The sequence below is a fragment of the Stenella coeruleoalba genome (assembly GCF_951394435.1).
Source record: "Stenella coeruleoalba genome assembly, chromosome: 9".
In the NCBI taxonomy this organism is placed as follows: domain Eukaryota; kingdom Metazoa; phylum Chordata; class Mammalia; order Artiodactyla; family Delphinidae; genus Stenella; species Stenella coeruleoalba.
In genome coordinates this window covers 82,274,812-82,301,174 of record NC_137155.1, presented here as the reverse complement: position 1 = coordinate 82,301,174, position 26,363 = coordinate 82,274,812, and the positions used below count along the sequence as shown (strand labels likewise).

Sequence of the window (26,363 nt, the reverse complement as noted above, 5' to 3'; positions counted from 1 at the left end):
ACCTGTCTCTATTTCTGCCTTGCAAACCAGTTCATCTGTAGCATTTTTCTAGATTCCACATATATGCGTTAATATACGATATTTGTTTTTCTCTTTCTGACTTACTTCACTCTGTATGACAGTCTCTAGGTCCATCCACATCTCTACAAATGACCCAATTTAGTTCCTTTTTATGGCTGAGTAATATTCCATTGTACATATGTACCAAATCTTCTTCATCCATTCATCTGTTGATGGGCATTTAGGTTGCTTCCATGACCTGGCTATTGTAAATAGTGCTGCAATGAACATTGGTGTGCATGTGTCTATTTGAATTATGGTTTTCTCTGGGTATATGCCCAGTAGTGGGATTGCTGTCAGCAGGCAGATTCTTAACCACTGAGCCACCAGGGAAGTCCCAGGACTCTGCGCTTTCACTGCCAAGGGCCCAGGTTCAATTCTTGGTTGGGGAACTAAGATCCTGCAAGCCACTTGGCTCGGCCAAAAAAAATTGAAAGCATTTTTAACTGTCTCATCCAAAAGAGCACCTCTTCCATCAGTCTCTACCCTCAGAGCCTGCTTTTTCTTCCTAGCCTATACCGCTATCTGACATCATAGTATATGTAATGCATAAGATATAACATATTTTGTATAAATCTGTCTTCTGCAGTAGACTTAAGAAGGCAGGAGCTTGTTGTGTTCTCCATTGTGTGCCCGCTGCTAAAATGGCACCTGGCACATTATCTTTGTTGAATGAATGCATGCGTTTACCTGCCTTACTGTAGGTATACATTTTGTTTATTTTGTCTAAACACTAATTGGCCCTTACAGCCTCCTGCCAGAAAACACCTTTATCAAGGTATCCACCCCAGACTCTCTATTTAGAGGAATTTCAATTGCCTTTTTCAGTAATAATATTTTAATACATGCAATTCTCTAGTGGGGAAAAAGCATTTGATCCCATTCTGTTCATTCCTTCCCGGCTCCAATCCGGACTTCTGGGAATATATCTTCATTTAGTGTCTTTCTGGGATAGTTAAAGCTTCAGCTATGAGAAGGCAGCTAAATAAAGGTCCTTGAATCTGGACAGAATCGACCCTGTGTTCCTCATAAAAAGCTTCAGGAGATCAAGGCTTCAGACCGAGTTGTTCAAATATGTAAAATGAAGGAATTTTATAGGAAAAAGAAACCATACAAAGAAAGATCATTAAGGTCTCAGCCATCTATCTTGTTACAACTGGTCATAATATATTTTATTGTGCATCTGTGGTAGGCAAAATAATGGGTCCTAAAGATGCCCACATCCTGGGGCTTCCCTGGTGGCGCAGTGGTTAAGAATCCGCCTGCCAATGCCGGGGACACGGGTTCGAGCCCTGGTCTGGGAAGATCCCACATGCCACGGAGCAACCAAGCCGGTGTGCCACAACTACTGAGCCTGCGCTCTGGAGCCCGCGAGCCACAACTACTGAAGCCCGCGTGCCACAGCTACTGAAGCCCACGTGCCTAGAGCCCATGCTCTGCAACAAGAGAAGCCACTGCAATAAGAAGCCCTCGCACCGCAACGAAGAGTAGTCCCCGCTAGCCGCAACTAGAGAAAGCCCGCACACAGTAACGAAGACCCAACGCAGAACAAAACAAACAAACAAAAAGTCCACATCCTAATCCTCAGAACCTGTGAATATGATGCCTCACATGGTAAAAGGGACTTTGCAGATGGATGTGATTAAGGTTAAGGATTTGAGGTGGTGAGATTAGCCTGGATCATGCAGGTGGACCCAATCTATTCACATGGGTTCTTAAAAGCCGAGAACCTTCCCCAGCTGCAGAAAACAAGAGAGAGAGTGTGGTGAGAAGGACTTGATCTGCTGTTTCTGGCTTTGAAGATGGGAGAAGGGAACTTCAAGAAGCTGGAAAAGGCAAGGAAAGAGATCCTCCCTTGGAAATTCCTGAAGAAATGCAGCCCTGCCAGCATCTTGATTTTAGCCTGATGAGACCCATATCAGACTCTGACCTACAGAACTGCATGATAATGAGTGTGCGCTGTTTTATGCACTAAGTTTGTGGTGAGGTGTTATAGTGGCAATAGAAAACTAATATAGCATCTTACTGTGATTATAGCTTTGCTATTAGCTTTGCTTGTAAGCAACAGAAACCAAGTTGAGCTTCCTTAAGCAAACAAAGCAGGCTTTTCTGTAAGCACACAGTGTCTCAGGGAATCCAAGGGAGGACAGCCGTGGAGCTGCAGAAACACTGTAGGACCACAGTGAAAGCTGCTTCCAGGAGTATCCTTCCTCGGCTCCCTTTTCTCTGCCTCTCTGCCCCACCCCCAATGTGTTTCATTCTGCTCTTTCTGTAAATAGACTTTCTCTGCTACTTAGTCCATAAGGTGTAAGAAGCTGAGCCTCAGATTCCTTTTTTCTTCTTTCTCCACCAGACCAGTCAGGCCAGGCTGTGACTAGAATCTCATTTTCAATTCCGAAGCCCCACAGAGGGAACTCCGTTTGGGTTTATGTTAGGGTTACAGTTTAGGTTAGATGCCTGTTATGGGTTGAATTGTGTTCCCCCCAAAAAGATATGTTGAATCCTTAACCCTCCAGTACTTCAGAATGTGGCCTTATTTGGAAATAGGGTGGTTGCAGATATAATTAGTTAAGATGAGGTCATACAGCAGTAGGGTGGGCCCTTATTCCTATATGACTGGTGTCTTCATAAGAAGAAGAAATTGGGACACGGACACAGAGGGAAGATCACTGTGAAGATGGAGGCAAAAGTTGCAGTTACACTGCCACAAGCCAAGGAATGCCTGGGGCTACCAGCAGTTGGAACAGGCAAGGAAGAATCTTGTCCTAGAGGCCAGAGGGAGCACAGCCCTGCCAACACTTTAATTTCAAACTTCTGGCTTCCAAAACTGTGAGACAGTAAGTTCTGTTTTAAGCTACCCAGTTTGTGGTACAGTTGACTCTTGAACAACATGGGTTTGAACTGCACTGGTCCACTTATACATGGATTTTTTTCAATAAATATGTACTGTAGTTGTACAGTACAGGGTTGGTTGGATCCACAGACGCAGAACTGTGAATACAGAAGGCCAACTGTAAAGTTCTCAGGATTTTCGACTACATGGGGTGTTGGTGCCCCTAACCCCTGCGTTGTTCAAGTGTCAACTATACTTTGTTATAGCAGCCCTAGGATACTAATACAGTGCCCAAGCCTGATCCAGTAAGTGCTGTCCAGGAGACCAGGTCTTATAGTACAAATATGGCTTCTCAAGACTCACTCTTATGGCTTGGCAGTAGGGGGCCAGTTTCCAAAGAAAGAAGAATCCCTGTGAGCTGGGCAGATGCACTGAAAAGCTGTCCACTCTAGTTCTCGACAGCTAGGACACAGATAATATTCTGATTTTCATTTTTGTTGTTCCTTTTGCTTTATAATATCCTTTTACCTTCTGAAATGAACTGCAGTGTATGATGTGAGATATGAATCTGAGTTACTTCTCTTCCATAATGTAATCTATTTGTCCTAACAACTTTTATTAGTGATTCCTTTCATCATTGTGTTGCTTCTTGTTTACTAGTCAGTGAGTAGTGATGATTAAAAACTTTTCTGGAATCACTATGCTATTCCATTCATCTGATTGCTTGACCAGGTCCCTGGCATGGTAGTGAGGACTCTCGAGCTTAACTTCCAACCTCAGTTCTACAGTGTGGTTACCCATCTCTGAGTGTTCTACCTATGGCAATTTGGAATATCTAGTTACTCTTAACTTTTTTGGGGGCGGGGAGTGGGTTTACAAAATGTTCTTGACCTTTTTAGAGTAATGGACCAGAAGAACTCTTCTGGTGGAAGAAGCTGCGCTGTTCCCCTTTTTTGAAATTGGTCCCTGGCCCTGTTAACATATCTGGTCTTTGGGATGAGAACAAGTTAGACAACAGTAAAGGACCCACATATCAAACTTTGTAATAAATATGTACCTGGCACACAGCAAGCACACAATAAATGTTAGGTAATTACTAGAATGAAGGCCAGACAACACCTACGTCAAACTCTTGCCAATATCCAACAACAGTCCATTTCTACATCTCCCCCACCTTTAAGCCATGCACGTAGTGGGAAGGGGATGTGATAGGCTGAATAAGAGCCACCCCAAAATGACTATGTCCTAATCCCAGAAATTCTGTGTATATACCTTACATTGTAAAAGGAACTTTATAGATATGGTTAAATTAAAAAGAATTTGAAAAAGAACAGATACATGTATATGTATAACTGAATAATTTTGTTGTACACCTGAAACACAATATTGTTAATCAACAATACTCCAATATAAAAAAGTTAAAAATTAAAAAAAAAGAATCTTAAAATGGCAGATAATCTGGATAACCTAGGTGGGCCCAAATTAATCACAAGAGTCCTATAAGAGGGACATAGGAGAGTCAAAGTCAGAGAAGAAGGAGATGTGACCACAGAAGCAGAGGTTGGAGTGATGTGCTTTAAAGATGGAAAAAGGGGCCAGGCACCAAGGAACACAAGTGGCCTCTAGAAGCTGGAAAGTGGATTCTCTAGAGCCCCCAGAAGGAACTTAGCCCTGCTCACACCTTGGTTTTTTGCTCAGTGAGACCCATTTCAGATTTCTGACCTCCAAAATTGTAAAATAACAAATTTGTGTTGAATTAAGCAACCCAGTTTATGGTAATTTGTTACATCAGCAATAGAAAACCAATACAGAGGAAATTAGAATTTCATTGAACATTCTGCAAAATTTGCACTCCTGGACTCAAGTCCTTGTTTAAATTGTAGGGTTTGAGGCCCACAGACCGTAGGGGTACCTTTCTTGCCATGTCATGCCAGACAAATTTTCACCCTCCTTCGGGCCCTTTCTGTCCACTTCTGCTCATCCAGCCTGATCTCCACTGCCGCAAGAATCTTCTTCCATTCACCCACCTTTGAGGCCTAGATTTGATAGCTGTTCTAAGATACTGGTGTTAACCCCACATGCTTGAGACTAGGGTTTTTAAACTGATAGAAATTCAGGGAGCAAATTAAATTGAAACGTGAAATAATGATGAGAAACCTTTAAAAAACTGGGCATTTTCTCTCCCAGCATCAGGCCAAAGAGAAAGAAAGCTAAAAAGACACTGAGAAACGAATCTAGGTAAAAACATTGAACTGCACTATAAGCTCCTGAACATTTAAAGCTCAGGGCCTTTTAAGGCCTGGGACTTGGTGGGAAATTCCCGACTCCTTTTGTATCAATACAAGCCCAGAAGGCTAGATATAGTGAGAGACAGTAGAGACTTAAGTAAAAGTGTAGTTTGGAGTTCAAAAAATCTGGATTTGAATCCTGGTTCTGCAGACTTGCGTTCCTGGTCTTTTCCTCTAAAAGGCCTTAAGCAGCCCCCTACCAGGTAAGCTCCTCAAAATCGGTGAACCGGGAAGGTGCATCACCCCGGCTCCCTAACACCGAGTTCCCGGTCCGCATCACCAAATGAAGGAGCATAAAATGCCACTCTCTGGCACTAAGAAAGCGCGCTTTTTTACTCTTCTCTCCCAGAATAAAAGGCCCTTACTTTAAAAAAAAAAAATTTTATTTTTTCTTTCCGTTCTGTTACTAGCTGGAGCTAAACATTGGCTGAGGCCCCAGGTGGCTGCTGGAAAGGCGCCCTCCCAGGAGCAGAAGGCTTGTTTAGGGGAAACTGGGGGCGGGGAGAGAATTCTAGGCTCTGCCCAGCGCGGTAGGGCTTCTTCCATCTTTCCCCGGCCAGGCCAAGGCCCTAGTCTGAGCTTCCCGACTGCAGAGCTAAGCTAGGTTAGGAGACTTGGGGGACACTCACCGGGGAGTGGGGTCACGCAGCCCTCCCCCTCCTCGCGGGCGGGGTGGGGGAGGCGCGGCCCAGCCGCCGCGGGGGTGGGGACCACACACGGCGCCACGGGGCCCCGCCCCGGCCACGCCCCCCGACGCGCCAGCCGGGTCTCCCTGCTCTCCGCGCTCGCCCGCCCTTCTCCGCGCGAGGAAGCCCTGCGCACGGCTGGAAATTTTTTTCTGGGTCTTCACTAAAGCAAGATGGGCCGTGGTACCCAGCTCTTTCAGATAAAGATGGAGGAGAGGGCTAGAGGGTCTAGACTGTGAGTGAAGAGATGGCCTTCCTCCTCCTCACTCCTCCCCACTCCCTTCCCGGCGAGAGGGCTACACAGTGATTTACAGACGTATCCTTCCCTAACCCATCCGGAAAGTTTTGGGTAGCAAAGTATTTTAGTTCGGAAAAAAAATTAACGTCAGGTTTGGGGATAAAATTATGCCGTTCCCAAATGCGAATGGGGAATCTCTTTATCTAATTTAGACTGGAGGGGGCGGGGTTGTGGGAGGGGAATGGTGCATCTGCTAGAGGGAGCTGGGGTGAGTGGTGGGGCCGGGGAAGTACGGTAGCGTTTAGGAGAGTGTCCAGTCCCCTGTTGGAGGGAGGGCCCACCGGCCGGGCCCTTCTACCCCTCCCTTCCCAGTTGCCAGAATGGAAAATTCATGGAGTCCAGGTTAGCCCAGGTAAACAAACTTTTATTGCCATTTCTGGCTCCCCCAGCCCCAGCAAGATCCCTGCTTACACTGTAGAAATACTGAGCTAGCTCTGGTGCAGAGGAATGGGCGGCGGGGGGGTGTTACCTCTCTTTCTCTGCACACTGCCAAGGTTAAAAAAAAGAAACCCACTTACTGGAGAGCGAGGGCCATACAGGGGTGCAGTTCAAGGGGATGTATGGCTCAGTCCCACCTCTGCTGGCTGCAGAAGATAGAGACCATGGTTCCAGACATTTTTTAAAGGAGGGGAGACGGGGTGAATTTGGCTGCTTGCTGTACCCCTTGCAGTTGCTGCCACGTTTCCATGGAAATGAGGGAGGGGCAGGATGTAGCTCACTCTGACTACCTGGGAGGATGGCAGCACAGGCAGTTAGTAAACACAGGGTCTTCCCCTCCTCCCCAGCACATACGACTGTCCCCAGCCGACCCCCACGCTCATTGCCTGCTCCACTCCCTCCCCTTCTGGAGCTGGTATCATGCCAACCGGACTCCAGGCAGGGCGCACTGGCAACAGCCAGAATGCGAGTATGTGCGGCAAGCTCAGTGGCAGCCTCAGCAGGTCTGTCAGTTGCAGTGCTTCCGTGGAAAGCCTGTTGCCCCCACAACTCTGTGTGACTGCTCTGCTCAAGCATCTCTGCTCAGACAAAACAAGAACAGAAACCCAAATGGTGGAGAGTAGAAAGAATACAAAATAACAATGCTGAGAGCTAGGATGGGGAGAGGAGGCACATCCTTCCCAGACTTGAGCCACCTGTGTACCCTGCCTTCTGGCATCTGGAGTTTGCTTCTTGCCACTGGGCCGTCGCTTGTGGGGCTGGAACCCAAATCTCCATTTGGTGCTGAGAGCTGTAACCACTGCCGTTGGTTGATGAGGCTCGCCTGTTGCCCTAACGAGGAGGTGCAGGATGGATTCTCAATACCATGGGTCAGCCCGGTGCTGCTGGTTGTAGAGCTGTAGTTTGATTTGATCTTTGATCTGACTTACGAGGATCATGGACAGCAGGATTCCCACCAGCTGGGAAAGGTGAGAAGGAATTGGGTCCTCAGCAATGAGTGATGCCCTTGTTTCCTCTGACTCAATCTTCCCAGTGCGGTCGGCACCATCACATCTCCTACCCTTCAGTAACGTTAGTGCCTGACACCCTAGCTGAGCCCCAGGTGCCCTCCCCAAAACAAAGGAGTCTTTACAGAATTGTGGGACCACAGTTTTACAGGGTAAGTTACCTGGGGGATGGCCAGGCCCAGTGCCACACCACCAAGTACGAAGAGGTTGCTGTGTATCCAGTTGACCAGTCTGTCAATACAGCCATTGGTGTAGATGACTTTACTAGCTTCCAAGTAGTCAAGGGCCTGCATACCTTGGCCGCACATGGTGTTGATCACTGCCTGGGAAGAGAGTTGAAAAGCCAAGTGGGACTCCCATTCCAATAACTTTTTCTTAGGGGCCCTAGCTGATGGGCTTCCCACCCTTCCTAAACTCCTAAATTGTTAGAGGATATATGTGGAGGATGCTACGTTGGAAGTTGCTAAATGCAGACTTCCCTTCCTCTGAGACGTCTGAGTCCAGTTCTCCTTGCCTTAGAGACCTGTGCCTTCTGAAACCCCAAGTGGGCTACAGGAGTTCAAGATAACAGAGCCATCAGATTGGAGTGAAGAAAAACATCTGACAGCTGTTCTACAAAACTGACTGGCTAAACCAGGGGATGGAGATTCCCAATAGCAGCTGCCCTAATCAGAAAGTAACTCAGATCACTGCAGGAGGAAATGAGGCGGGATGTGTGCTCACCTGGTTGGGGGTAGGCAAGCAACAGGAGTAAGGCACAGAGCAGCGCTCACGGCTGGGGTTGTCTTCCGAACAGTTGAAGTACATGTTCAGGGACCAGTCCTTGTAGGAAATCCCTCCACAGCAGCCGAACTGCAACAAAGCCCACCACAGGGGTTAAAATTACCACCCCCATCCCCACACTGAGGTGACAAGGGGAACTCTCAGAGCAACCAAAAGTCTATGGCAAGCTTGCACTTGTAAGCTCACGTTGTGTTGAAACACAACCTGGAACCTGGAGCTCAAGCTTCTTAGTGACCTTCCCCTGAAGAAGTTTTCTCTTCTTAATTTCTATCATTTTATATGTCTTGTTATAACTTGCTGTATATATTTTTGTTTTACACACTCAACTATGAGCTCCTTGAGGGCAGTTTCTGGTTTTGCAGTCCTGTATAGCATAGAGCTTCGCAAAAGTATATGTTCCAAAAATACTGGCTGAAATAAAGCATCAGTGCTACAAACATTTGCCTTAATATAGAGGAAGCACAGGAGGAGACTTCAATATTGTGGGCCATAATTACACCATGAAAGCAAACAGGATCCAGGTCAAGAGTGTTGCACCAAGCGAAGGGGAACTCAGCTCTGGTCTCAAAAGCACTTTTGTTTCAAATTTAAGTTCTGACTCATAGCAGCATTATTCACAATAGGCAAAAGGTAGAAGTGACCCAAGTGTGCATCAAAAGATAAATGAATCAACCAAGTGCGATATATACATATGATGGAATATTATTCAGCCTTAAAAAGGAAGGCGTTTTGGCACGTCCCACAACATGGATGAATCCTGAAGACATGCTAAGTGAAACAAGCCAGTCGCAAAAGGACAAATACAGTATTCACAGAGACAGAAATTCATAGAGATAGAACATAGAATGGTGGTTGCCAGGAGCTAGGGGGGAGGGGGAAAATGGAGAGTTAGTGTTTAATGGGGTACAGAGTTTCAGTGTGGGAAGAAAGTTTTGGAGATGGACAGTGATGAGGGTTGTACAACAATGTGAATGTACTTAGTGCTACAGATCTGTACACTTTAAGTACACTTAAAAATGGTGAATTTGATATTATGTACATTTTGCCATAATTTTAAAAATCTGACTTTTGAATTGGTAATATTAAAAAATCTGCCCAGTTCCCCCCCCACTATAAGTAACCACTTATAATGGTTTCCTTCATACCCTTCCAGATTCCTTTTGCAAACGTGAATACATATTCTTTCCTCTCTTTTTTTACACAATTGGTAGATTACTATATATACTGTTCTTTGCCCTTAAAAGTACTTTTTTTTTTTTTTTTTTTTTTGCGGTACGCGGGCCTCTCACTGCTGCGGCCCCTCCCGTTGCGGAGCACAGGCTCCGGACGCGCAGGCTCAGCGGCCATGGGTCACGGGCCTAGCTGCTCCGCGGCATGCGGGATCCTCCCAGACCGGGGCACGAACCCACGTCCCCTGCATCGACAGGTAGACGCTCAACCACTGCGCCACCAGGGAAGCCCTAAAAGTACTTTTGTTTGTTTGTTTGTTTGTTTTTGTGGTACGCGGGCCTCTCACTGCCGTGGTCTCTCCCGTTGCAGAGCACAGGCTCCGGACGCGCAGGCTCAGCGGCCATGGCTCACGGGCCCAGCCGCTCCGCGGCATGTGGGATCTTCCCGGACCGGGGCACGAACCCGCGTCCCCTGCATCGGCAGGCGGACTCCCAACCACCGCGCCACCAGGGAAGCCCTTAAAAGTACTTTTAAAGCTACGTGTTTTCTTTTTGCCAGACCCCTTCCCAGAATCCATTACCCGGCAGGTGATGAGGGTGAGGTGTCTCTTGGGATGGCATTAACTTTTGCCCACAGCTTCCTGGACCACTAGATGACCCCCCTCTTAGCCCATACCTTCTTCTGGCCAAAATCAATGAGGTTCTGCAGGTCCAAGTCATCTCGGTAGTGCACAATGGCGTTATTGATGATCTCACTCACCTTCCCCCGCGCCTGCCAGAAACACGAGGAGGGAATCAGAACACAGGACTAACCCCTAACCAGCTCCTCCCTGCAGAAATAGCAATAGACAGTGGTCATCCTTCTTTATTTAAGTCAGTCTTGAAATCAGAACCAAGTCCTAGTGATGGAAGATGGCCAATTCCGAAGCCTGTGCATCTCTGGGCCCTCAGGAACCTGTGGGCAAGAAAAATGCTGGTCCTGCTATTGCGTCTTCTCAGAGCCACATCTCAAGATAATCCAATATTTATCTATCTCTGAATATTATTACACAAAATACTTGTTGACTGATGCAAAGCAGCGAAACTAGTTTGTGTGTGTGTGTATGTGTGTGTGTGTGTGTGTGTGTGTGTGTGTGTGTGTGTGTGTGTCCAGGGGCGGGGGGCGGGGGGGTAAGTATTTAGTAGAAAAGGACTTACTGAGCTGAGGCACTGACCTCTAGTGGACATAAGAGAATTGCATCTCTTTAGACTCTAAACAGATCTGTATCGTATTAGGATTTTACTAAGCCCGAAGGACTAGGACATTCTGAATTAACTCAGTGGCTCTCAAATTCATAGTTCCACCATGGTCTCTTCCTTCCTGCTTCATTACTTTTCTCAAAGTTTCCTATCCATAGTCCTATACTCTGCCCCTGGTAATCATTTGCCCTTTGGGAAAAAAATTCTGGTTCTTAATTAAAAGGTCTGTCACTGAATGGCAGACCACTCCCAGATATGGTAAGAGCTGTTCAAAGTGTTGTTTACTTCCCCCTTTTCTTACTTTCGTTTATCCCAATAAACAATTTTTAAAAGAAACAAAAGGCTCTTCACGTTGTCTGTGGTTCACTTGATAAGTGAATTTTACTCAATCATTTGCCGTTAAAGTTTACAGACTATTTTAACTTTTGGTTCATAGAATTTACCTCCCTGTTGGCCTCTCAGACTGTCAGAGGAAAACACCTTACAATCTTGAAATCCTCTTTAAATATGGCACCTTTAAAGGCCATTCATTCATCCCTAAGGATAATCTTTCAGAGGCCGATGCTTCTCAGGGGAAGGACCACTGTGGTTAATTAGTCAGGCTAAGCGCGGGCAGGAACCTTCCCTTCCTCCCTCTGGTTCACAGCTGAGGAGGCCCCGTGACTCCCAGTGTTACCTTGTCTGAGAAGACGAAGCCCAGGACCCCGGCTGCCAGCTGTAGCAGGAACACGATGGTGAGACAGAGGGAGAACTGTGGGGAGCAGGTGGAAAAAGGAGGCAGTCTGTTACCATGCTGGGCAGTAGTTCTTCCCAGGACCATGGCGAGTACTGGGGGTCCACGGGGCACTTTCTCCTAGGTGCCCCACACACAGGAAAGGCAGCTGCCTCTGGGACGCTGTCCTGGGGGTGGTCACCCTGTGCTGGGTCACCTGGGCTGAGCTCTACAGTGAGGAGTGGACAGCACAGACCTTGGGGGCATTGAGGGACAAAGGAAACTGAAAGTTTTCAGGAATGAGAGGCACGTGAAGGAGAGAGGCCAGGGCATTTCTGGGGGCGCCCCTGACCACTCACCGTCTGCAGGAGGCAGATGTTCTCCCGGAGAGAGCCGATGCAGCCGCAGAAGGTGAGCAGGAACATGAGGATGCCCACCACGATCAGCAGGATGGCCGGGTCCACGGCCAGGCAGGCCAGCGCTGCTTCTGGGGGAAGGGGCTGTCTCTCAGTCTGAGTCTGGTGCTGATGGAGGGGGGGGTACCAGGGAGGGGGTGGGGTGCCCCCCAAACTGCCCTCCTCCCCTGGTGGGGGATTCTCCAGTGTGGCTGGGGGAAGGTTACAGGAAGCAGTACTGCCCTCCCATGGGGAGAAAACAAAGGGCCCAGAAGGGCTTGTGGCACTTAATTTGAGAAACTAACAAAAAGTAAGAGCCTTTATTCCCAGGCTTAAGAGAGGAGGGACCACTTTCGCTCCAGAAAAGAATTAGAATGGCATTAGGCTCATTGGCTTTGCAGATTCCGTTTCCTGGAGACTTTGTGCAGAGGAATAGGAATGGAGGTTGAGTTACTCCAGAACAGAGCGAAGGAAGGGCTACAGCCCCCAGTTACTCTTTGCACCCGGAAGCCTACCTTCTTCCTTAGACACCTCCTAAGCCTAAAATGCAGGCAGATCTCAGAAGACTCGTGGGAGCTCAGGGAAATCCAGGTGAACTGGCTTGGATGGCCTGATGGAGTAAGCCTCTAGGATTTGGCTAGAGGGTGGCTGCCCCCTATAGCTCCATAGCTTATGTGGGAAGGAGGGCTGAAAGACCAGGGCTGAAAGAGGCAGCGAAGAGTCGTGAGGAGATGCACGGGGACCTACAGCTCACCTGCGTGCTTCATCAGCCGAGCGTAGACTCCCACGGCAACCATCACCATGGAAATCACCTGTGGAGACAGGGAAGGAGCCACACTCTGAGGTTTTGGAAATCAGGGAGCCCTGATAGCCGTCAGTAACCTTAAAGCAGAGTAGGAGGAAGACGACTCTTCCTGGACCCAGAAATGAGCATCTTTTTCCTCCCTGGTGATACTATTGATAGAATCTGTCAGTGCTTTACCTCCATGAAAAGCTTATACCAAGATTATCTCATTTAATCCTCACAACACAGTTATCTTGTGAGGCAGCTATTATCCCCATTTTACAGATGAGGAAATTAAGGCAATGCAAGGTTAAAACAGAATAGCAGTGAAAAACATGAGCTTCGGAGTGAGTTGAACCTGGGTCTGTGCTGGACAACTCTCTGAGCCTCAGTTTCTGTATCTGAAGATGGTAATTTAAAACAACTACATTTAATAAGATTACTGTGAAAATGAAATAAAAGAATGCATGGAAAGCATTTAACACAATGCCTGATAATAAATATTATCTATCATTACTAAGGATTAACTTGTCCAGGGTCACATAGAAACTATGAAGTTCTGAATTTGAATCCAGCTACATCAAAGGGGAGGTCTTAAAGCTGACGCAGGCCTGGGTAGATGCTGCCAGGTCTCTAACCCTCTTGGAGGTCAATATGGTGTCAAATGCAAGAATGAAAGTACAGACCAGTGTGAAAGAATGCGTGGGTGTAAAACAGCAGAACTACCTTGCAAAGGAAACTTTTTAAACCCTGATTCCAGTGTGGAACAGAGAAGTTTAGACCTTTCAAACTTCCTGGCTTCTGTCTCAGAGAACAAACCCATCCGAGACCACCAGCGCTCCCTAAAGGGGCCTTCTCTATGCCCCGCTCTATGCCTCCAGGAGTGCAGGGTGGCCCAGTGTGCACATCCTTCGGTCACCCTTCCTTTGTGCCCAGTTCCCAGGCTGGTGCTAAGAAGCAGCTGGCTATCACCATGGCAATAGCGGGGGCCAAGCTCTGGCTGGAGGGAGTTCTCAGCAGCAGGGACTTGACCAACTCAGTGGTGAAGGAGAGGGCTGGCTGCACTCCACTGTCCGGCAAGACAGAGACCATCTTGGGGCTTTGGTGGGAGAAGGGAATTGAGCACCCATAGCAGGTAACAGGGTCAGACTAGCCCCTCAGTAGAGAGACATTTTCCTTGGGAAACTCTACCAGCTGGTGCATTCAGCAGGAAATGGGAAACCCTTGTCTAAAACTGCACCTTTCAGGACTCTTCTCAGCTTGTACAGCCCCTTCTCCTTGGTCCCCAATCATTTGACGCCGCCTCTGACTCGGGGCCAGATGTGTGACGTGCTGGCCCTCACACTCTTTGTCCAGGACAGAGGGAGCTACTTGCAGAAAGAGCTGTGTGAGGGGCTGCAGGTGCCAGCTGGCTTCTTGTCCCACAGCACAGCCAGGCTCAGGGAGCAAGGGGGAGTTGGTGGGAGGCAAGGAAACCACACAACGGAGACCCCGGTTACCCCACGGGCCTGGAAGCACAAGCCCTTTGCCAGAGTGATCAGGCATCTCTGTCTGCCCTTTAAAACTCACCACAGCCAATTACGGTTCTGAATATCACTTTACTGAATCATTAAAAAATATGTATCTGCTCTTTATTTCTGTTGCTCCCAGGCTCCTCACTGTTTTGTCACATGTTAAATTTTCACTAAGGTGTATAACTTTCCACAAAGACGGTCTCTGATTAAATCCTAACACAGCTAAAACAAGAAAGGAAAAGTAAACAGATGCCATGTGTCACAGGGTAACTTCATTCCATGGGTGGGCTTGTAATTATAGCAGTTGCTCTGTCTCTATCTGTGGTAGGTAGAACAGCGTCCTCCCAAAGATGTCCATTCCTAATTCCCAGAACCTGTGAATATGTAACCTTACACGGCCAGAGGGGCTTTGCCAATGTGATTAAGTTAAGGACCTTGCAACTGGGGAGATTATCCCAGTTGGCCCAATATAATCACAAGGGACCTTATAAGGGGGAGGCAGGAGGGTCTGAGTCAGAGGAGGAGATATGTATGACAACAGAAGCAGAGGTTGGAGTATGTGCCGTAAGCTGAAGAACGTGAACAGCCTCTTGGAGAAGGCGAGCAAATAGATTCTTACCTAGCGCCTCCAGAAGGAACCATTCCTGCTGACATCTTGATTTTTGCTCAGTGAGACCTGTTTTGGACTTCTGACCTCCAGAACTATGAGACAACTAATCTGTGTTATGTTAAACCATTCAGTTTGTGGCAGTTTGTTACAGCAGTAATAGGAAACTAATATACTGTCCAAATCCAATTCATCAGCTGTTATGTAGGAGATACTCTGAGGACTGCAAAGATGAGCAAGATATGGTCCCTGCCCTTAAGGAGGTGTATCTGTTACATGGGAGGGGGCAAGGGCATCTAGGGCCTAATGCAGTGCTTCTTAACCTTGGCTGCCATTAGAATGGGGGGCACGGAGGAGAACCTAAAAACTCCTGATGCCTAGGCTGCACCCCAAACCCAGTATATCAGAATTTCTGGCGTTAGAACCCAGGCAACAGTGTTTCTGAATGCATACCAGGCGATTCCAACATGCAGTCAAGTTCGAGAACCACAAGCCTAAAGCACACTCAGCCGGAGATCTAGAGCTGGTAGGTGCCGGCTATGTGAGAAACAAGACTAAGACATTAATATTATCATTAATATTTAATATGATCATTAATGATACTGCTCACCTGGAACTGACTAGCTAACTCTAAAATTCTGCATTTCTGTCATGGATCTGCCTCTTTACCCTGCAGTCAGGCTTGCCCTTTCACACTTCTATTCCTGCCCACTTCTCCCACCCTGAATTCCTCAAAGCTGCTGCCATTCCAAAGTTAGTGCCGCTGCTGTTAACAGCATAACATTTTAGAGCTGAGTAGAAGCTTAGAAACGAACTCAGCCACTCACCATTTTTTTTACAGATGAGGCCAAAAGAGGTAAGTGATATTTGACCAAGTGCACGTGGGTGCAATGGCAATATCTGGACTAAACCCCATTTCCAGTCTCAAGTCGGGTACGGTCTACAATATATCAGTCTTTGCTACAAAATCTTATGACACCCTACAATATCACCAATGATCTCCTTTCATGATGGGAATGGAGATAAAGACACTTCTCTTCCTAGAATAGCTTTTCATATTCTGGCTAGAAGGAAGCCTTGCTGGAAACTTTCAAAAGCTAGACAGTTTTTAAAATAGCTGAGTCCAGCCAAAGGCATGTTCTTGAAGAGTTGTCAATCAAATTATATAAAATAATTTGCACGCACCAGTATCTTTATCCTTATGTAAGGTGAGTAATCACCTTATAAAGAAAATAGCCATCCCCTGGGCTCCTTGGAGAAATGGCTGATCCTAGGACTGGGGTGGGAAATAGATAAGTCTGGAGCATCTTGTGGTGCCAGAAGGTAAGGAAATGCTCAAAAACAAACAAAACACAAAAACAAAACCCCACATTCGTGTGGCTATGCCAAAGAGACATCAAAATAAAAGAGTATGGAGTTGCTACCCCAAATATAAAATAAATACCCATGAGTCCATACTGATATAAATGACTTAATAAATAAATAAATGGGGGAGAAAAGACAAAACCCCCACGCAGAAGAATCCCAAATATTTTATGGAGGTACTGCACTGTCAAGAAGGTGGCGCATAGTAACTTCCTTCCAAAGAGAACAGTATGGAAAAGGGGGGAAAAGATTAACTTTACAGTGGAGAAGCCTGACTACCTCAGCCAGGTGATCAAGGTCAACGTCAACAGAGGTCATTGATGTATGAGATTACGTGATGAAAATGGGACTTCCCTTCTGTGCTCTTCCTTCCCCAAACCCATAACCCCAGTATAACCATGAGAAAACATCAGGCGAGTTCCAATAGAGGGACATTTTACAAAATGTCTGACCAGTACTCCTGAAAACTATCAAAGTCATCAAAAACAAGGAAATTCTGAGAAACTGCCACAGCCAACAAAAACCTAAGGAGACATGACAACTAAATGAAATTCAATATCCTGGATGGGATCCTGGAACACAAAAAGGGCATTAAGTAAAAATAAGGAAATCTGAATAAAGTACGGACCTGAATGATAATGCCATTAATTGTAACAAATGTATCATACTCATGTAAGATGTTAATAATAAGAGACACTGGATGTGGGATATATGGGAAGTCGCTGTACCATCTTCTCAAAAGTTTATGCAAAACTAACACTGTTCTAAGAAATGAAATCTATTTAAAAAATAGTCACCCTCAATTTGTTAGTCTTGTAAATCCACACTTTTTAATATCACATTTTCTTAAACTGGGATTCACTTGCATGCAATTTTACAACCTTTAATCAGGGTGATTTCTGCTTATACCAAAACATATGGCAGTGGATCTTAAAACTGTTCAGATGACAAGGCACTAACAGTGCTCTGCTGGTGTACTCTATACGATCTTGACCTATCAGATTCTTTTTGAAGCTTTAATATGCGACTACTACTATCTAATTTACAGTCATATTTAACTTTCCCCAATTATCCCAATAATGTCCTTTATAACTGGTTTTATTTCCCCTTTTTTCTGGTTCAGGATCCAGTCAAGGATCATGCATTTAGTGATCAAGTCTCCTTTAGCCTCGAACAGTTTCACAGCTTTTTTTCTTTTCTTTGTTTTTGGTTTTTCAAGACACCGACTTTTAAAAACTCGCGGTAAAATACATATACCACAAAATTACCCATTTTAAAGTGTACAGTTCAGTGGCCTTAAGTATATGCATATCGCTATGCAACCACCACCACTATCAGGTTCTAGGACATTTTCATCACCCCCAATATAAACGCTGTACCCATTAAATGGTCACTCCCATTCCCTCCACTCCTCCAGGCCCTGGCAACCGCTTTGTCTCTATGGTTTTGCCTATTCTGCACATTTTCTATAAATGGAATACATAACATGTGGCTCTTTGTGTCTGCCTTCTTTCACTTAGCATAATGTTTTCAAGATTCATCCATGTGGTAGCATGTAAGAGTACTTCAATACCTTTTATGGCCTAATAATATCCCATGGTATGGAGAGAACCCAATTTGTTTATCCATTCATCCGCTGATGGACATTTGGGTTGCTTCCACCTTTTGGCTGTTGTGAATAGTGTTGCTATGAATATCCATGTACAAGTTTTTGTTTGAATACCTGTTTTCAGTTCACTTGGGTATAGACCCAGGAGTGGAACTGCCAGGTCATATGGTAATTCTATGTTTAATTTTTTAAGGAGCTGCCAAACTGTTTTCACAGCAGCTGCACCATTCCACATTCCCACCAGCAATGTACGGGGTTCCAATTTCTCCATATCCTTGCCAACACATGTTCTGATACTTTTTCTTTTGACACTGAAATTTTTTTTGGTAAGTCCAGGCCAGTTGTTTGGCTTAATGTCCCTCAATTTGGATGTCAGATTGTTTCTTCCCAATTAGATTCAGACGACTTTTTTTTTTTTTTTTTTTTTTTTGCGGTACGCGGGCTTCTCACTGCTGTGCCCTCTCCCGTTGCGGAGCACAGGCTCCGGACGCACACGCCCAGCGGCCATAGCTCATGGGCCCAGCCGCTCCGTGGCATGCGGGATCTTCCTGGACCAGGGCACGAACCCGTGTCCCCTGCATCGGCAGGCGGACTCTCAACCACTGCGCCACCAGGGAAGCCCCAGACGACATATTTTTGACAGGAATATTACACAGATAATGTGTCCTTCTCAATGTGTCATGTGAGGAAGCATGACATACTAATTTCTATCACAGAAATAAGGAACAATTTTACTAACAGATGATTCAGCTGTTAGACGTATGTCTCTGCATCTCATAAAATAATATGGCGATACTCTAAATAGTTTCCTAGTTTTCCATAATGTTTGTTGCTACTTGTCCTCTTCCCTTTGCCTTCTGCTTGCACTTGGTGGCAGATAAGCAGCTGTTGTCTTGGAGAGAAGATGGGAGAAAACAGAAAATGGAGAAAAGTCTTTCCGTTATCTTGACTTTTTTTTTCTGTAAATCAGGAAAAGACAGTTATGATTTGATGTGAGGAAAACCCTTATTCTAGCCCCTAGGACACTACTTCACAGCCATCAATACTAAGAGATAAGTGGTTATAGGGCCCCAAGTTGAGGTCCTGAACAAGAGCTCTTCTCCTGGCTCTAATGCTCAAATGCCGAAAATTACAGGCAAATTAGCTCTTGGAATCCATTTCCACTGGATTGTACCTTAAGACCAATGCGGTGTGAAAAGCTCTGAGGAGTGGACCTAGGGAAGGTCCTTAAAGACAACAGTGGAGTCTCTGTTCCTATTATATATAGGAAACTTCTTTGTAAACTATAAAATATAAAGATGCCACTAATTGTCATCTCCCTCTGGCTAACAGTAGGAATGTGAGCAAGGGTGTTCAAGGCTGAAGGAAGTCAGGCTCAGGGTTGGCCCTTACCTAGACTCAATCCCCACCTAGTTGCCCCTCGTCAGGAGGAGCACTCATCCTAGCTCTCCAAGTCCATCCCCAAAAGGTGAATTGGCTCTAGGAGCCAATTCTAACAACGATGTAACAGCTACCTTTTGTGGAGTGCTAAGGGCCAGGCACTGGACTAACCACTGTATGTATACTGTGACCACAACCCCAAGAGGGTGTTAGGATCTCCACTTTATAGAACTGATGCTGGGCGAATGCACTCAGTAAGTGAGTGGCTAAAGAGGGACTGGAATGTAGGTCCACATGGCTCCAGAGCCTTATGACCTCGGCCACATGGCTGCCTCCCTCTCTGTCTCCTACCAGGACATGTGTATTCACTTCCAGGCATCATGTGAGGTGGGAAGGAGCTGCCTGCAGTTATCTTGGGTGAGCAGTGGGTAATCTCCAGACTGGGCGGGGCTCAGGCAGGGGTAAGTAAAACAGCATCAGGAAGGCCCTGCAGGACCCAGAGGGAAGTCCCTGGAACGGCTCCTGAAAGGGGCAGACAGGGCATCACCACCCAGGGCCCGCCAGCCACCAAGAGAAAGCCCGGCCTGTCCGCCTTCCACATTCTAAAGTCCAGTCTGCATGAACTGGGTGGATCTGTCTCAGAGTCCTTCCTCACCTCTTCTTTGGAATAAATCTTTTTCCTGTTCTTTTGAAGGTGGCGGTGGGGGACAGCTGAGAGTAGAGTGATTCCCTGCATGGGAATCAAAACACTGTCCCTTCCCAGAGGGACACTGGGAGGGAGGGGTCTGTACCTCCAGCTTCTCAGTCCTTTCTATCCTTATTTCTGGATGAAGTCAAAGAAATCACATCCTGTAGGGCCTCCTCTCTCACTGCCCAGGATCTGCACACACTGGTCCTACAGTGGTCATCCTGGCACCACCATTGTTCCTGGGTTTCTGAAGTGGCAACTATCTGTCTGAAACTGGTTCTTGGCTTTCTCCCTCTGGATAGGATGGAATTGTCCTGCTGGAGTAGAGGAGTCCACAGGGCTCTTTCCTCTCCAATGTCTGGGCCAACCCTTTAGCTCCTTCCTTAGGCCATGGCTGGTTTTGGTTTTCCAAGGGTATAAACGAGGAAGGAAAGTTCACAAGTGCTCAAAATAGTATAAACACGCAAACTCACAGCCTGGAGTTACCAGCCTGACACACAGCCTGCTATCGAGACTCTAAGAGATGCTTTTCTTTTATTCTTTTTAAAGGCTGCTTGAAGTTTATGATTTCCTACTTGGTACAAGGCAAACAGAGCTATCTGAGGAGTTAAGAAGGCATGCATGTGACTTGACAGCAAAGTGTGTGGTTCTTGTCTTCATTCTTGGTATTGTTGTTGTTGTTGTTTTTATAAAAATAATGTGATAGGAAAAAAAAAATAATAATGTGATAGGGACTTCCCTGGTGGCGCAGTGGTTAAGAATCCGGCTGCCAATGAAGGGTACACAGGTTCAAGCCCTGGTCTGGGAAGATCCCACATGCCGCGGACCAACTAAGCCCGTGCGCCACAGCTACTGAGCCTGCGCTCCAGAGCCCGCAAGTCACAACTACTGAGCCCGTGAGCCACAACTACTGAAGTCCGCACGCCTAGAGCCCATGCGCCACAACAAGAGAAGCCACCGCAATGAGAAGCCTACGCACCGCAACAAAGAGTAGCCCCCACTCGCTGCAACTAGAGAAAGCCCGCATGCAGCAACAAAGACCCAATGCAGCCAAAAATAAATAAATAAATTTATATATTAAAAAAATAATACTGTTATAATTCATTTATTGCAGGCTGGTTAGTCTATAGGGAAAGGAGGGGAAAAATGGGGGAGGAAATGGGCTCTGCTTCCTAGCATATTTAAGTAGTTTTGTGTGTGTGTGTGTGTGGTGGGGGGATGGGGGCATAAGGGACCCTGTCACTCAGGAGGGGCTTTTGCCAGGCTTGATGCCTGATCATTTCCTCATGGCTTCTGAGCCAGGTTACAACAGATAGTGCTGCAGGTGGTTTGGGGCATCCTGAGTGCCCTGGGGACTCCAATACAGCGGTCCTAGGCAGGAAAGTGAATCTGTTGACGAAGATACCTCACCAGAGGCCTGGATCCCCCTAGGGAAGACCTGGAAGGGGGTCCACGTGTGCTGTGTGTGGTAATTAGGCCCTGAGGAAGATGCTGGAGGGGATGGCTGCCACGTTTTCTGACCTGGCTTGAGGGAGGGGTGCCAGGCCCACTGAAGGAAAAAACACAGGACAATACTCCAACCAAGAATGCTGGAGGACTTAACGCTGTGCTGCATCCTGAAAGGCTAGTGTCCGTGAGAGAGGGAGGAAGGGCATCATGCCTCCACCCTGTAGGCTCTGCTCTCTCATTCCCCACTCAATAAACATTCAATAAGTATCCACTCTCTGTCAAACACAGCTGGGCACTGAGAATCCAGAAGTGAATAAGGCAGTCTCTACCCTCGGGAGCCTGAAGTCTAGAGGGGGAGAAAAACAGAAACACATAATTGCAGCACAGGTAAAGAAAGATCTGACAAGCAAAATATGTACGAGGCGCCATGGGAGCCCTGAGGCATCGCCACTAAGGAAGCCTCAGCTGAGACACAGGGGCAGGAGATCTGAGCTTCTGGGCTTTGCCTGACTCAAAAGCCACTCCAACTGCTGCCCTGGGTGGGAAAAGGATCAGTAAGGAAGGAGATGGTTGCTGTAGGCAGCACTGATAATGTTCCTGCCAACATATGCCCAGAATGATAAAGCATGTACCAGCCCACTCTCTTCCCTCTGCACAGAGCTGTCCAATACAGGGAGGTAAAGAAAGTCAGCGACTTCTTAACTGAAAGACTAAAATACAACTTTTGTGATCTTGAGGCAACTCTCCAAGCCACAGGATCCTAACAATCAGTAACCCAGCAGCACAATTCTGGGGAGAAAATCAGAACTCCTGGGCAAAAGGGGAAGTGAGATTTGAAACATGAACAGGTGGAATAGGTCCTGGTCCCAAAGGAGCCAGGAGCTTTCTGAGTCAGACACCAAATGCCCCAAGGATCAGGGCTCCAAGAGAAGTAGCAGGGATAGCCACTGCCACCACGGAGTATGAGCCCGACAATGCTGGCTACCATCCCAAGGTGATCCAGGCCCAGACACGAACACCATCCATACACAGCTCCCCAGCACCTGGCCGGAATACGCACTCTGTCTGGAAAAGGAGTGGGCTGACAGTCCCAGCCATGGCACTCAGGTGCCTCCTGAGTAGAAGAGGGGAATTTGACTGGGATGGTGGAAGCCTGCAAAAAAACCCCACACTAACCAGTCCCTAAAGGGGGGATGGGAAGACAAATGACCCCTGGTCTGGGCAAGCAGCTCTTCATCTCCAGCTGGCCTTGTGTGGAATGAACTCTGCGGCTCTGGACCTGGGGGAGAAGTGGCACTCAGTAATGCCGAAAGAGTATTGTCCCCTGGGAAGGTCAATGTCCCAAGGATACCAGGGCACAAAAAAGATGCATCCTTAGATCTAGCGTCAGCTCTTGAAGAAAGAAAACAGTCCCCAAAGTGATGCATCCATCTTTAAACAGTTCACAGAGGCAGAAAAAAATGTCTCCTTTAGAGGAGAAAGCTTAAGGACAGAGAGACAGATATATTGGCTTGGGGTCACACAGTAAGCGGGTGCCAGAAAGAAGCTGGGCCTCTTGTCCTTCAGTGTGCCATTTCTAGCGTCAATGACTTCTTATGAGTCTAAAGTAGGGCCAAGAAGGGGCTCTCCTCTAACCTGGGATGGTGCCAGCTTGGTTAGCCAGGTCCTCTGACCTTGAATGAAGCATTTGTACCAAGATAAATGGGTCTGTGGAGCCAAACTCTCTCCCTTCCTGCGACCTCCCAAAGTCATTCATCTGGCAAAAGGCCGGTGGGGTAGAGTGGGGAAGTCCAGGAAAATTACTGAGAACACAAGTGTAACAGATGCGCCCAGCTGTTGTAGCTGGGGAGCACAGATAAGGGTGCTCCTTAGAAGGCTCCAAAGAAGACGCATGCAAAGCCTTGGTTGATAGAGGAAGTTAGAGTGAGGACCTGAGGCCCCTGGGATGCGGTGCTGGCTCTGAGCATGGCGTGCATTGGCCTGGGACACTCAGTGAGCATGTAAGAGGGTTCTCAGGAACTTGCTTTTAGGTGGGGGGTTCCCCTTAGGACATCCCCCAGCCTGGCAGAGTGGTGATGAGATTTTCTTCCGTTCTCGCCTGACCTCCAGCTGAAACAGAACCTACACCATGGAACTTGTGTTGACTAGTTAACTACTAATACTGCTAACATTCCAGCCACCGTAGCAGCCATCTGGGCCAAGGACTGCCCCTAGAGGCACTGTGGTTCAGTAGAAAATATCACCAGATCAAGCCCACTAACCAGCTGTTGAGCCAGGATAAAACAACATCTCTATGCTTTGGCTTTCTCATATATAAGATGCGAGTACTGGACAAGATGTCTTCCAATATTTTTTTCCAGTTCTAAAACTGAGAATTTGTTAGGAGTTCAAACTTCATTTCTCCCAGTACAATGGCTGAGAATGAGCTGTCATCACCACCCTCTGGGATTTCTCTCATTTTTCCCAACGGGCTAGCACTTATGTACTTTGTGTCTGTTCACACCACGGCCCCTGTGGAACCTTTCCAGCAACTGGCTTAGCTGCCTAGTCTGCTCCCTCTCCTAGGAAACGTATTTTAGACTCCTCCCTCCTGCAAGTCTGAACTTTAGGTCTCAGGCAGAGGTGGGCAAGCATAACGGGCTCTTCGAGCAGCAGCTCTCGTGTAGTTGGTGCTGGAAGAGAAATTGGGGAAAGGGGGTGGATCTCCCAATGTTCACAAACCCAGAGAGGCTCAGGGACTCTCTAGACCTGAAACAGGATTGAGCTAGCATTTCATGATCTGGTCCAGCTGCATTCTCAGCTCCAGCAGAGTATTTCTGGCATCCTTGATCATGTTGGATTTTTATGGAGGAGGAGACTAAGGTCTACAGAGGTGAACATATTGCCCAGGTTAGTCAAGTCAACAATTAATGGCAGAGTGGGGATGAGAATCTAGGCAGCCCCGGTCCAATATTTTTTCTATTTTTCCAGCCCCAAGCAGAAGATTCTGAAAGGACCCCTGGACTTCCAGCCCAACATAGGGTCTATTTAAAGAAGCTGAAGACTGTCAAACTCCCGGGGATGGAGCCTGGTCCTGAGAAAGGTGGGGCAAAGTTTGGGACAGTTCTGGGAAAGACATCCACACCTGGAGGCTCTTCCTGTCCTTTCTCAGCCTTTGGAGGGAGGAAGGGCAGCAGAGGCCTGCAAAAGGAAGAGATGAAAGCCCCTTAACTCATTCTCTCTGAGGTAAGGGAGAGGGAAGGTTTGGGTTTCCCTCCTTCCTCTTTCTTCTTTGCCAGCAGGGCCACAGCCCCCAGGCCTGAAAAATCCCCTAATCATGAGTGTGTCAGTGGGTCTGCCTTGGACCAACAGGAAAACCCGCTCCTGACGCTCAAAACCACCTTTTTGACCTGACACAGACCCTCATCCGATGCTGAGAGAATACCCAGAAGTCTGCACTGAATCCCCTGCATATCCCCCACCCCAACACGCTCTGCAGACAAGGAGCCACTGTGGTGTCTCTGCCTAGGATAAATTACCCCAAAGTACGGTCTTCTCAGAAAACTCGGCAGTGCCGCTCACCACGTTCGCCTTCAACCGGGCATCCGGGGACGACCTCTGCTCAGCGCGGGCAGCCCACTCAACCCTCCAGGGGGTGCCCTGCAGCCCAGGTGCCCCCACGACCCCCAAGCCTCACCCAGAAGAGCATGTTGAAGAAGAAGAGCAGGTATTTCACCAGCGGACTGACGAAGGAGAAGTCCTCCCCGTAGGCGGCCGGCGCCCCGGGTCTCCGGGCCATGGTCCAGCCGCCGCCGCCCCCGGGGGCCTATCTCCCCGCCACGGCCGGCCCACCTGAGCGCTCCGCGCCCGGAGGCATGAGCCGTGCTACGGCCGGAGCCCGAGCGGCGGGGGAACCGCGCTGCGGCGGGAGGTGCCCGCGCCGTGCCTCCGGGAGAAGCGCGGGCAGGGAAACGGCGCCGCTACTGGAGCCGCCGGGAGTCGCGGGAGCTGCCGCGCGCAGCGTGAACGGCAGAGACTCCGCTGTGGCTGGAGGACTAGCCCGGCCCGCCTGGCTCCCAGGAAACCGGGCCCGCCCTCGGCCTCCCATTGGCTCGTCTGCCGAAGCCTGATTTCTTATTAGTCGGTCTCTGATGTCACTAAGTATCCAACCATCCCACTTTTCCAAGAGGCGGGGGAGACACCTGTTCTGTGAGGCACAACTTGTTAAAGGGTCAGCGGTTCTACCTCCTCCCCCGAGAAGGAAAGCATCCAGGCTGCAGCTACTCAAGGGAAAAAGGATGAGGAGGAACGCACACTGCATCACGCACCCACGTCCTCTACCCAGTTGCTGTGCACGTATGCAAACACACATACATTAACATCAACAAGTACGTACCCTGTATGTTGAGCAATGCACTGAAAGCTGTGGGAATGCGAGAGAATAGACATATCCCTGGGTGTGTGTGTGGGGGGGGGGGGGAATGACAATAAAATCAGAGAGATAAAACTAACCTACACATAACAATTGAGAATATTTGAGTAGCTGCAATCCTGTTTAGCAACTATATATTTTAAATGCTTATTTCAAAAACACTATAACCCAATAGTGGAAATTTGGAAACATCACCAAGAATCCTGCCATCCTAATTCATTACTGTTTCAGTCCCCACCTCCCTATTTAAGTCTTGATCTACATGAAGACAGAGTTTTTAACACGCTTATCCGATCCACACCGGTTGAGAGCAGTGCAGGTGATGGACACTGCTGCCTACGTAACACAAACATGAATGCTGTAGACAATGTTTGAATTGGTTCTCTCCCCAAATTCATACGTTGAAATCCTAAACCCCAAGGTGATGGCGTTAGGAGGTGGAGCCTTTGGGAGACGCCTAAGTCATAAGAATGGAGCCTTTATGAATGGCATTAGTACCCCTATAAAAGAGACCCCAGAGAGCTCCCTCACCCTGTCTGCCCTGTGAAGACACAGTGAAAAGACAGCTGCCTATGAACCAGGAAGTGGGTTCTCACCAGACACTAAATCTGTGGGTGCCTTGATCTTCAACCTCCCAGCCTTCAGAAC

At 47.6% G+C, this 26,363-nt stretch overlaps 1 protein-coding gene across 2 annotated transcripts; it reads right to left on the bottom strand.

Moving 5' to 3' along the window:
- Positions 1–6,797: 6,797 nt before the first annotated feature.
- TSPAN33 (tetraspanin 33) lies at positions 6,798–25,317 on the bottom strand. 2 transcript variants are annotated; one of them, XM_079931920.1, is made up of 8 exons: positions 24,981–25,317; positions 12,663–12,720; positions 11,873–12,000; positions 11,478–11,552; positions 10,239–10,334; positions 8,334–8,462; positions 7,772–7,933; positions 6,798–7,562 (listed from the first exon to the last, which is right to left on the bottom strand). In XM_079931920.1, the coding sequence occupies exons 1-8, from the start codon at positions 25,080–25,082 to the stop codon at positions 7,461–7,463; spliced, it is 852 nt and encodes a 283-aa protein (XP_079788046.1). In that variant the 5' UTR covers positions 25,083–25,317; the 3' UTR covers positions 6,798–7,460. The 2 variants fall into 2 exon arrangements, with proteins under 2 accessions (XP_079788046.1, XP_079788047.1); XM_079931921.1 differs by lacking the exon at positions 10,239–10,334 and having other exon boundaries at positions 11,466–11,552.
- Positions 25,318–26,363: the final 1,046 nt, after the last annotated feature.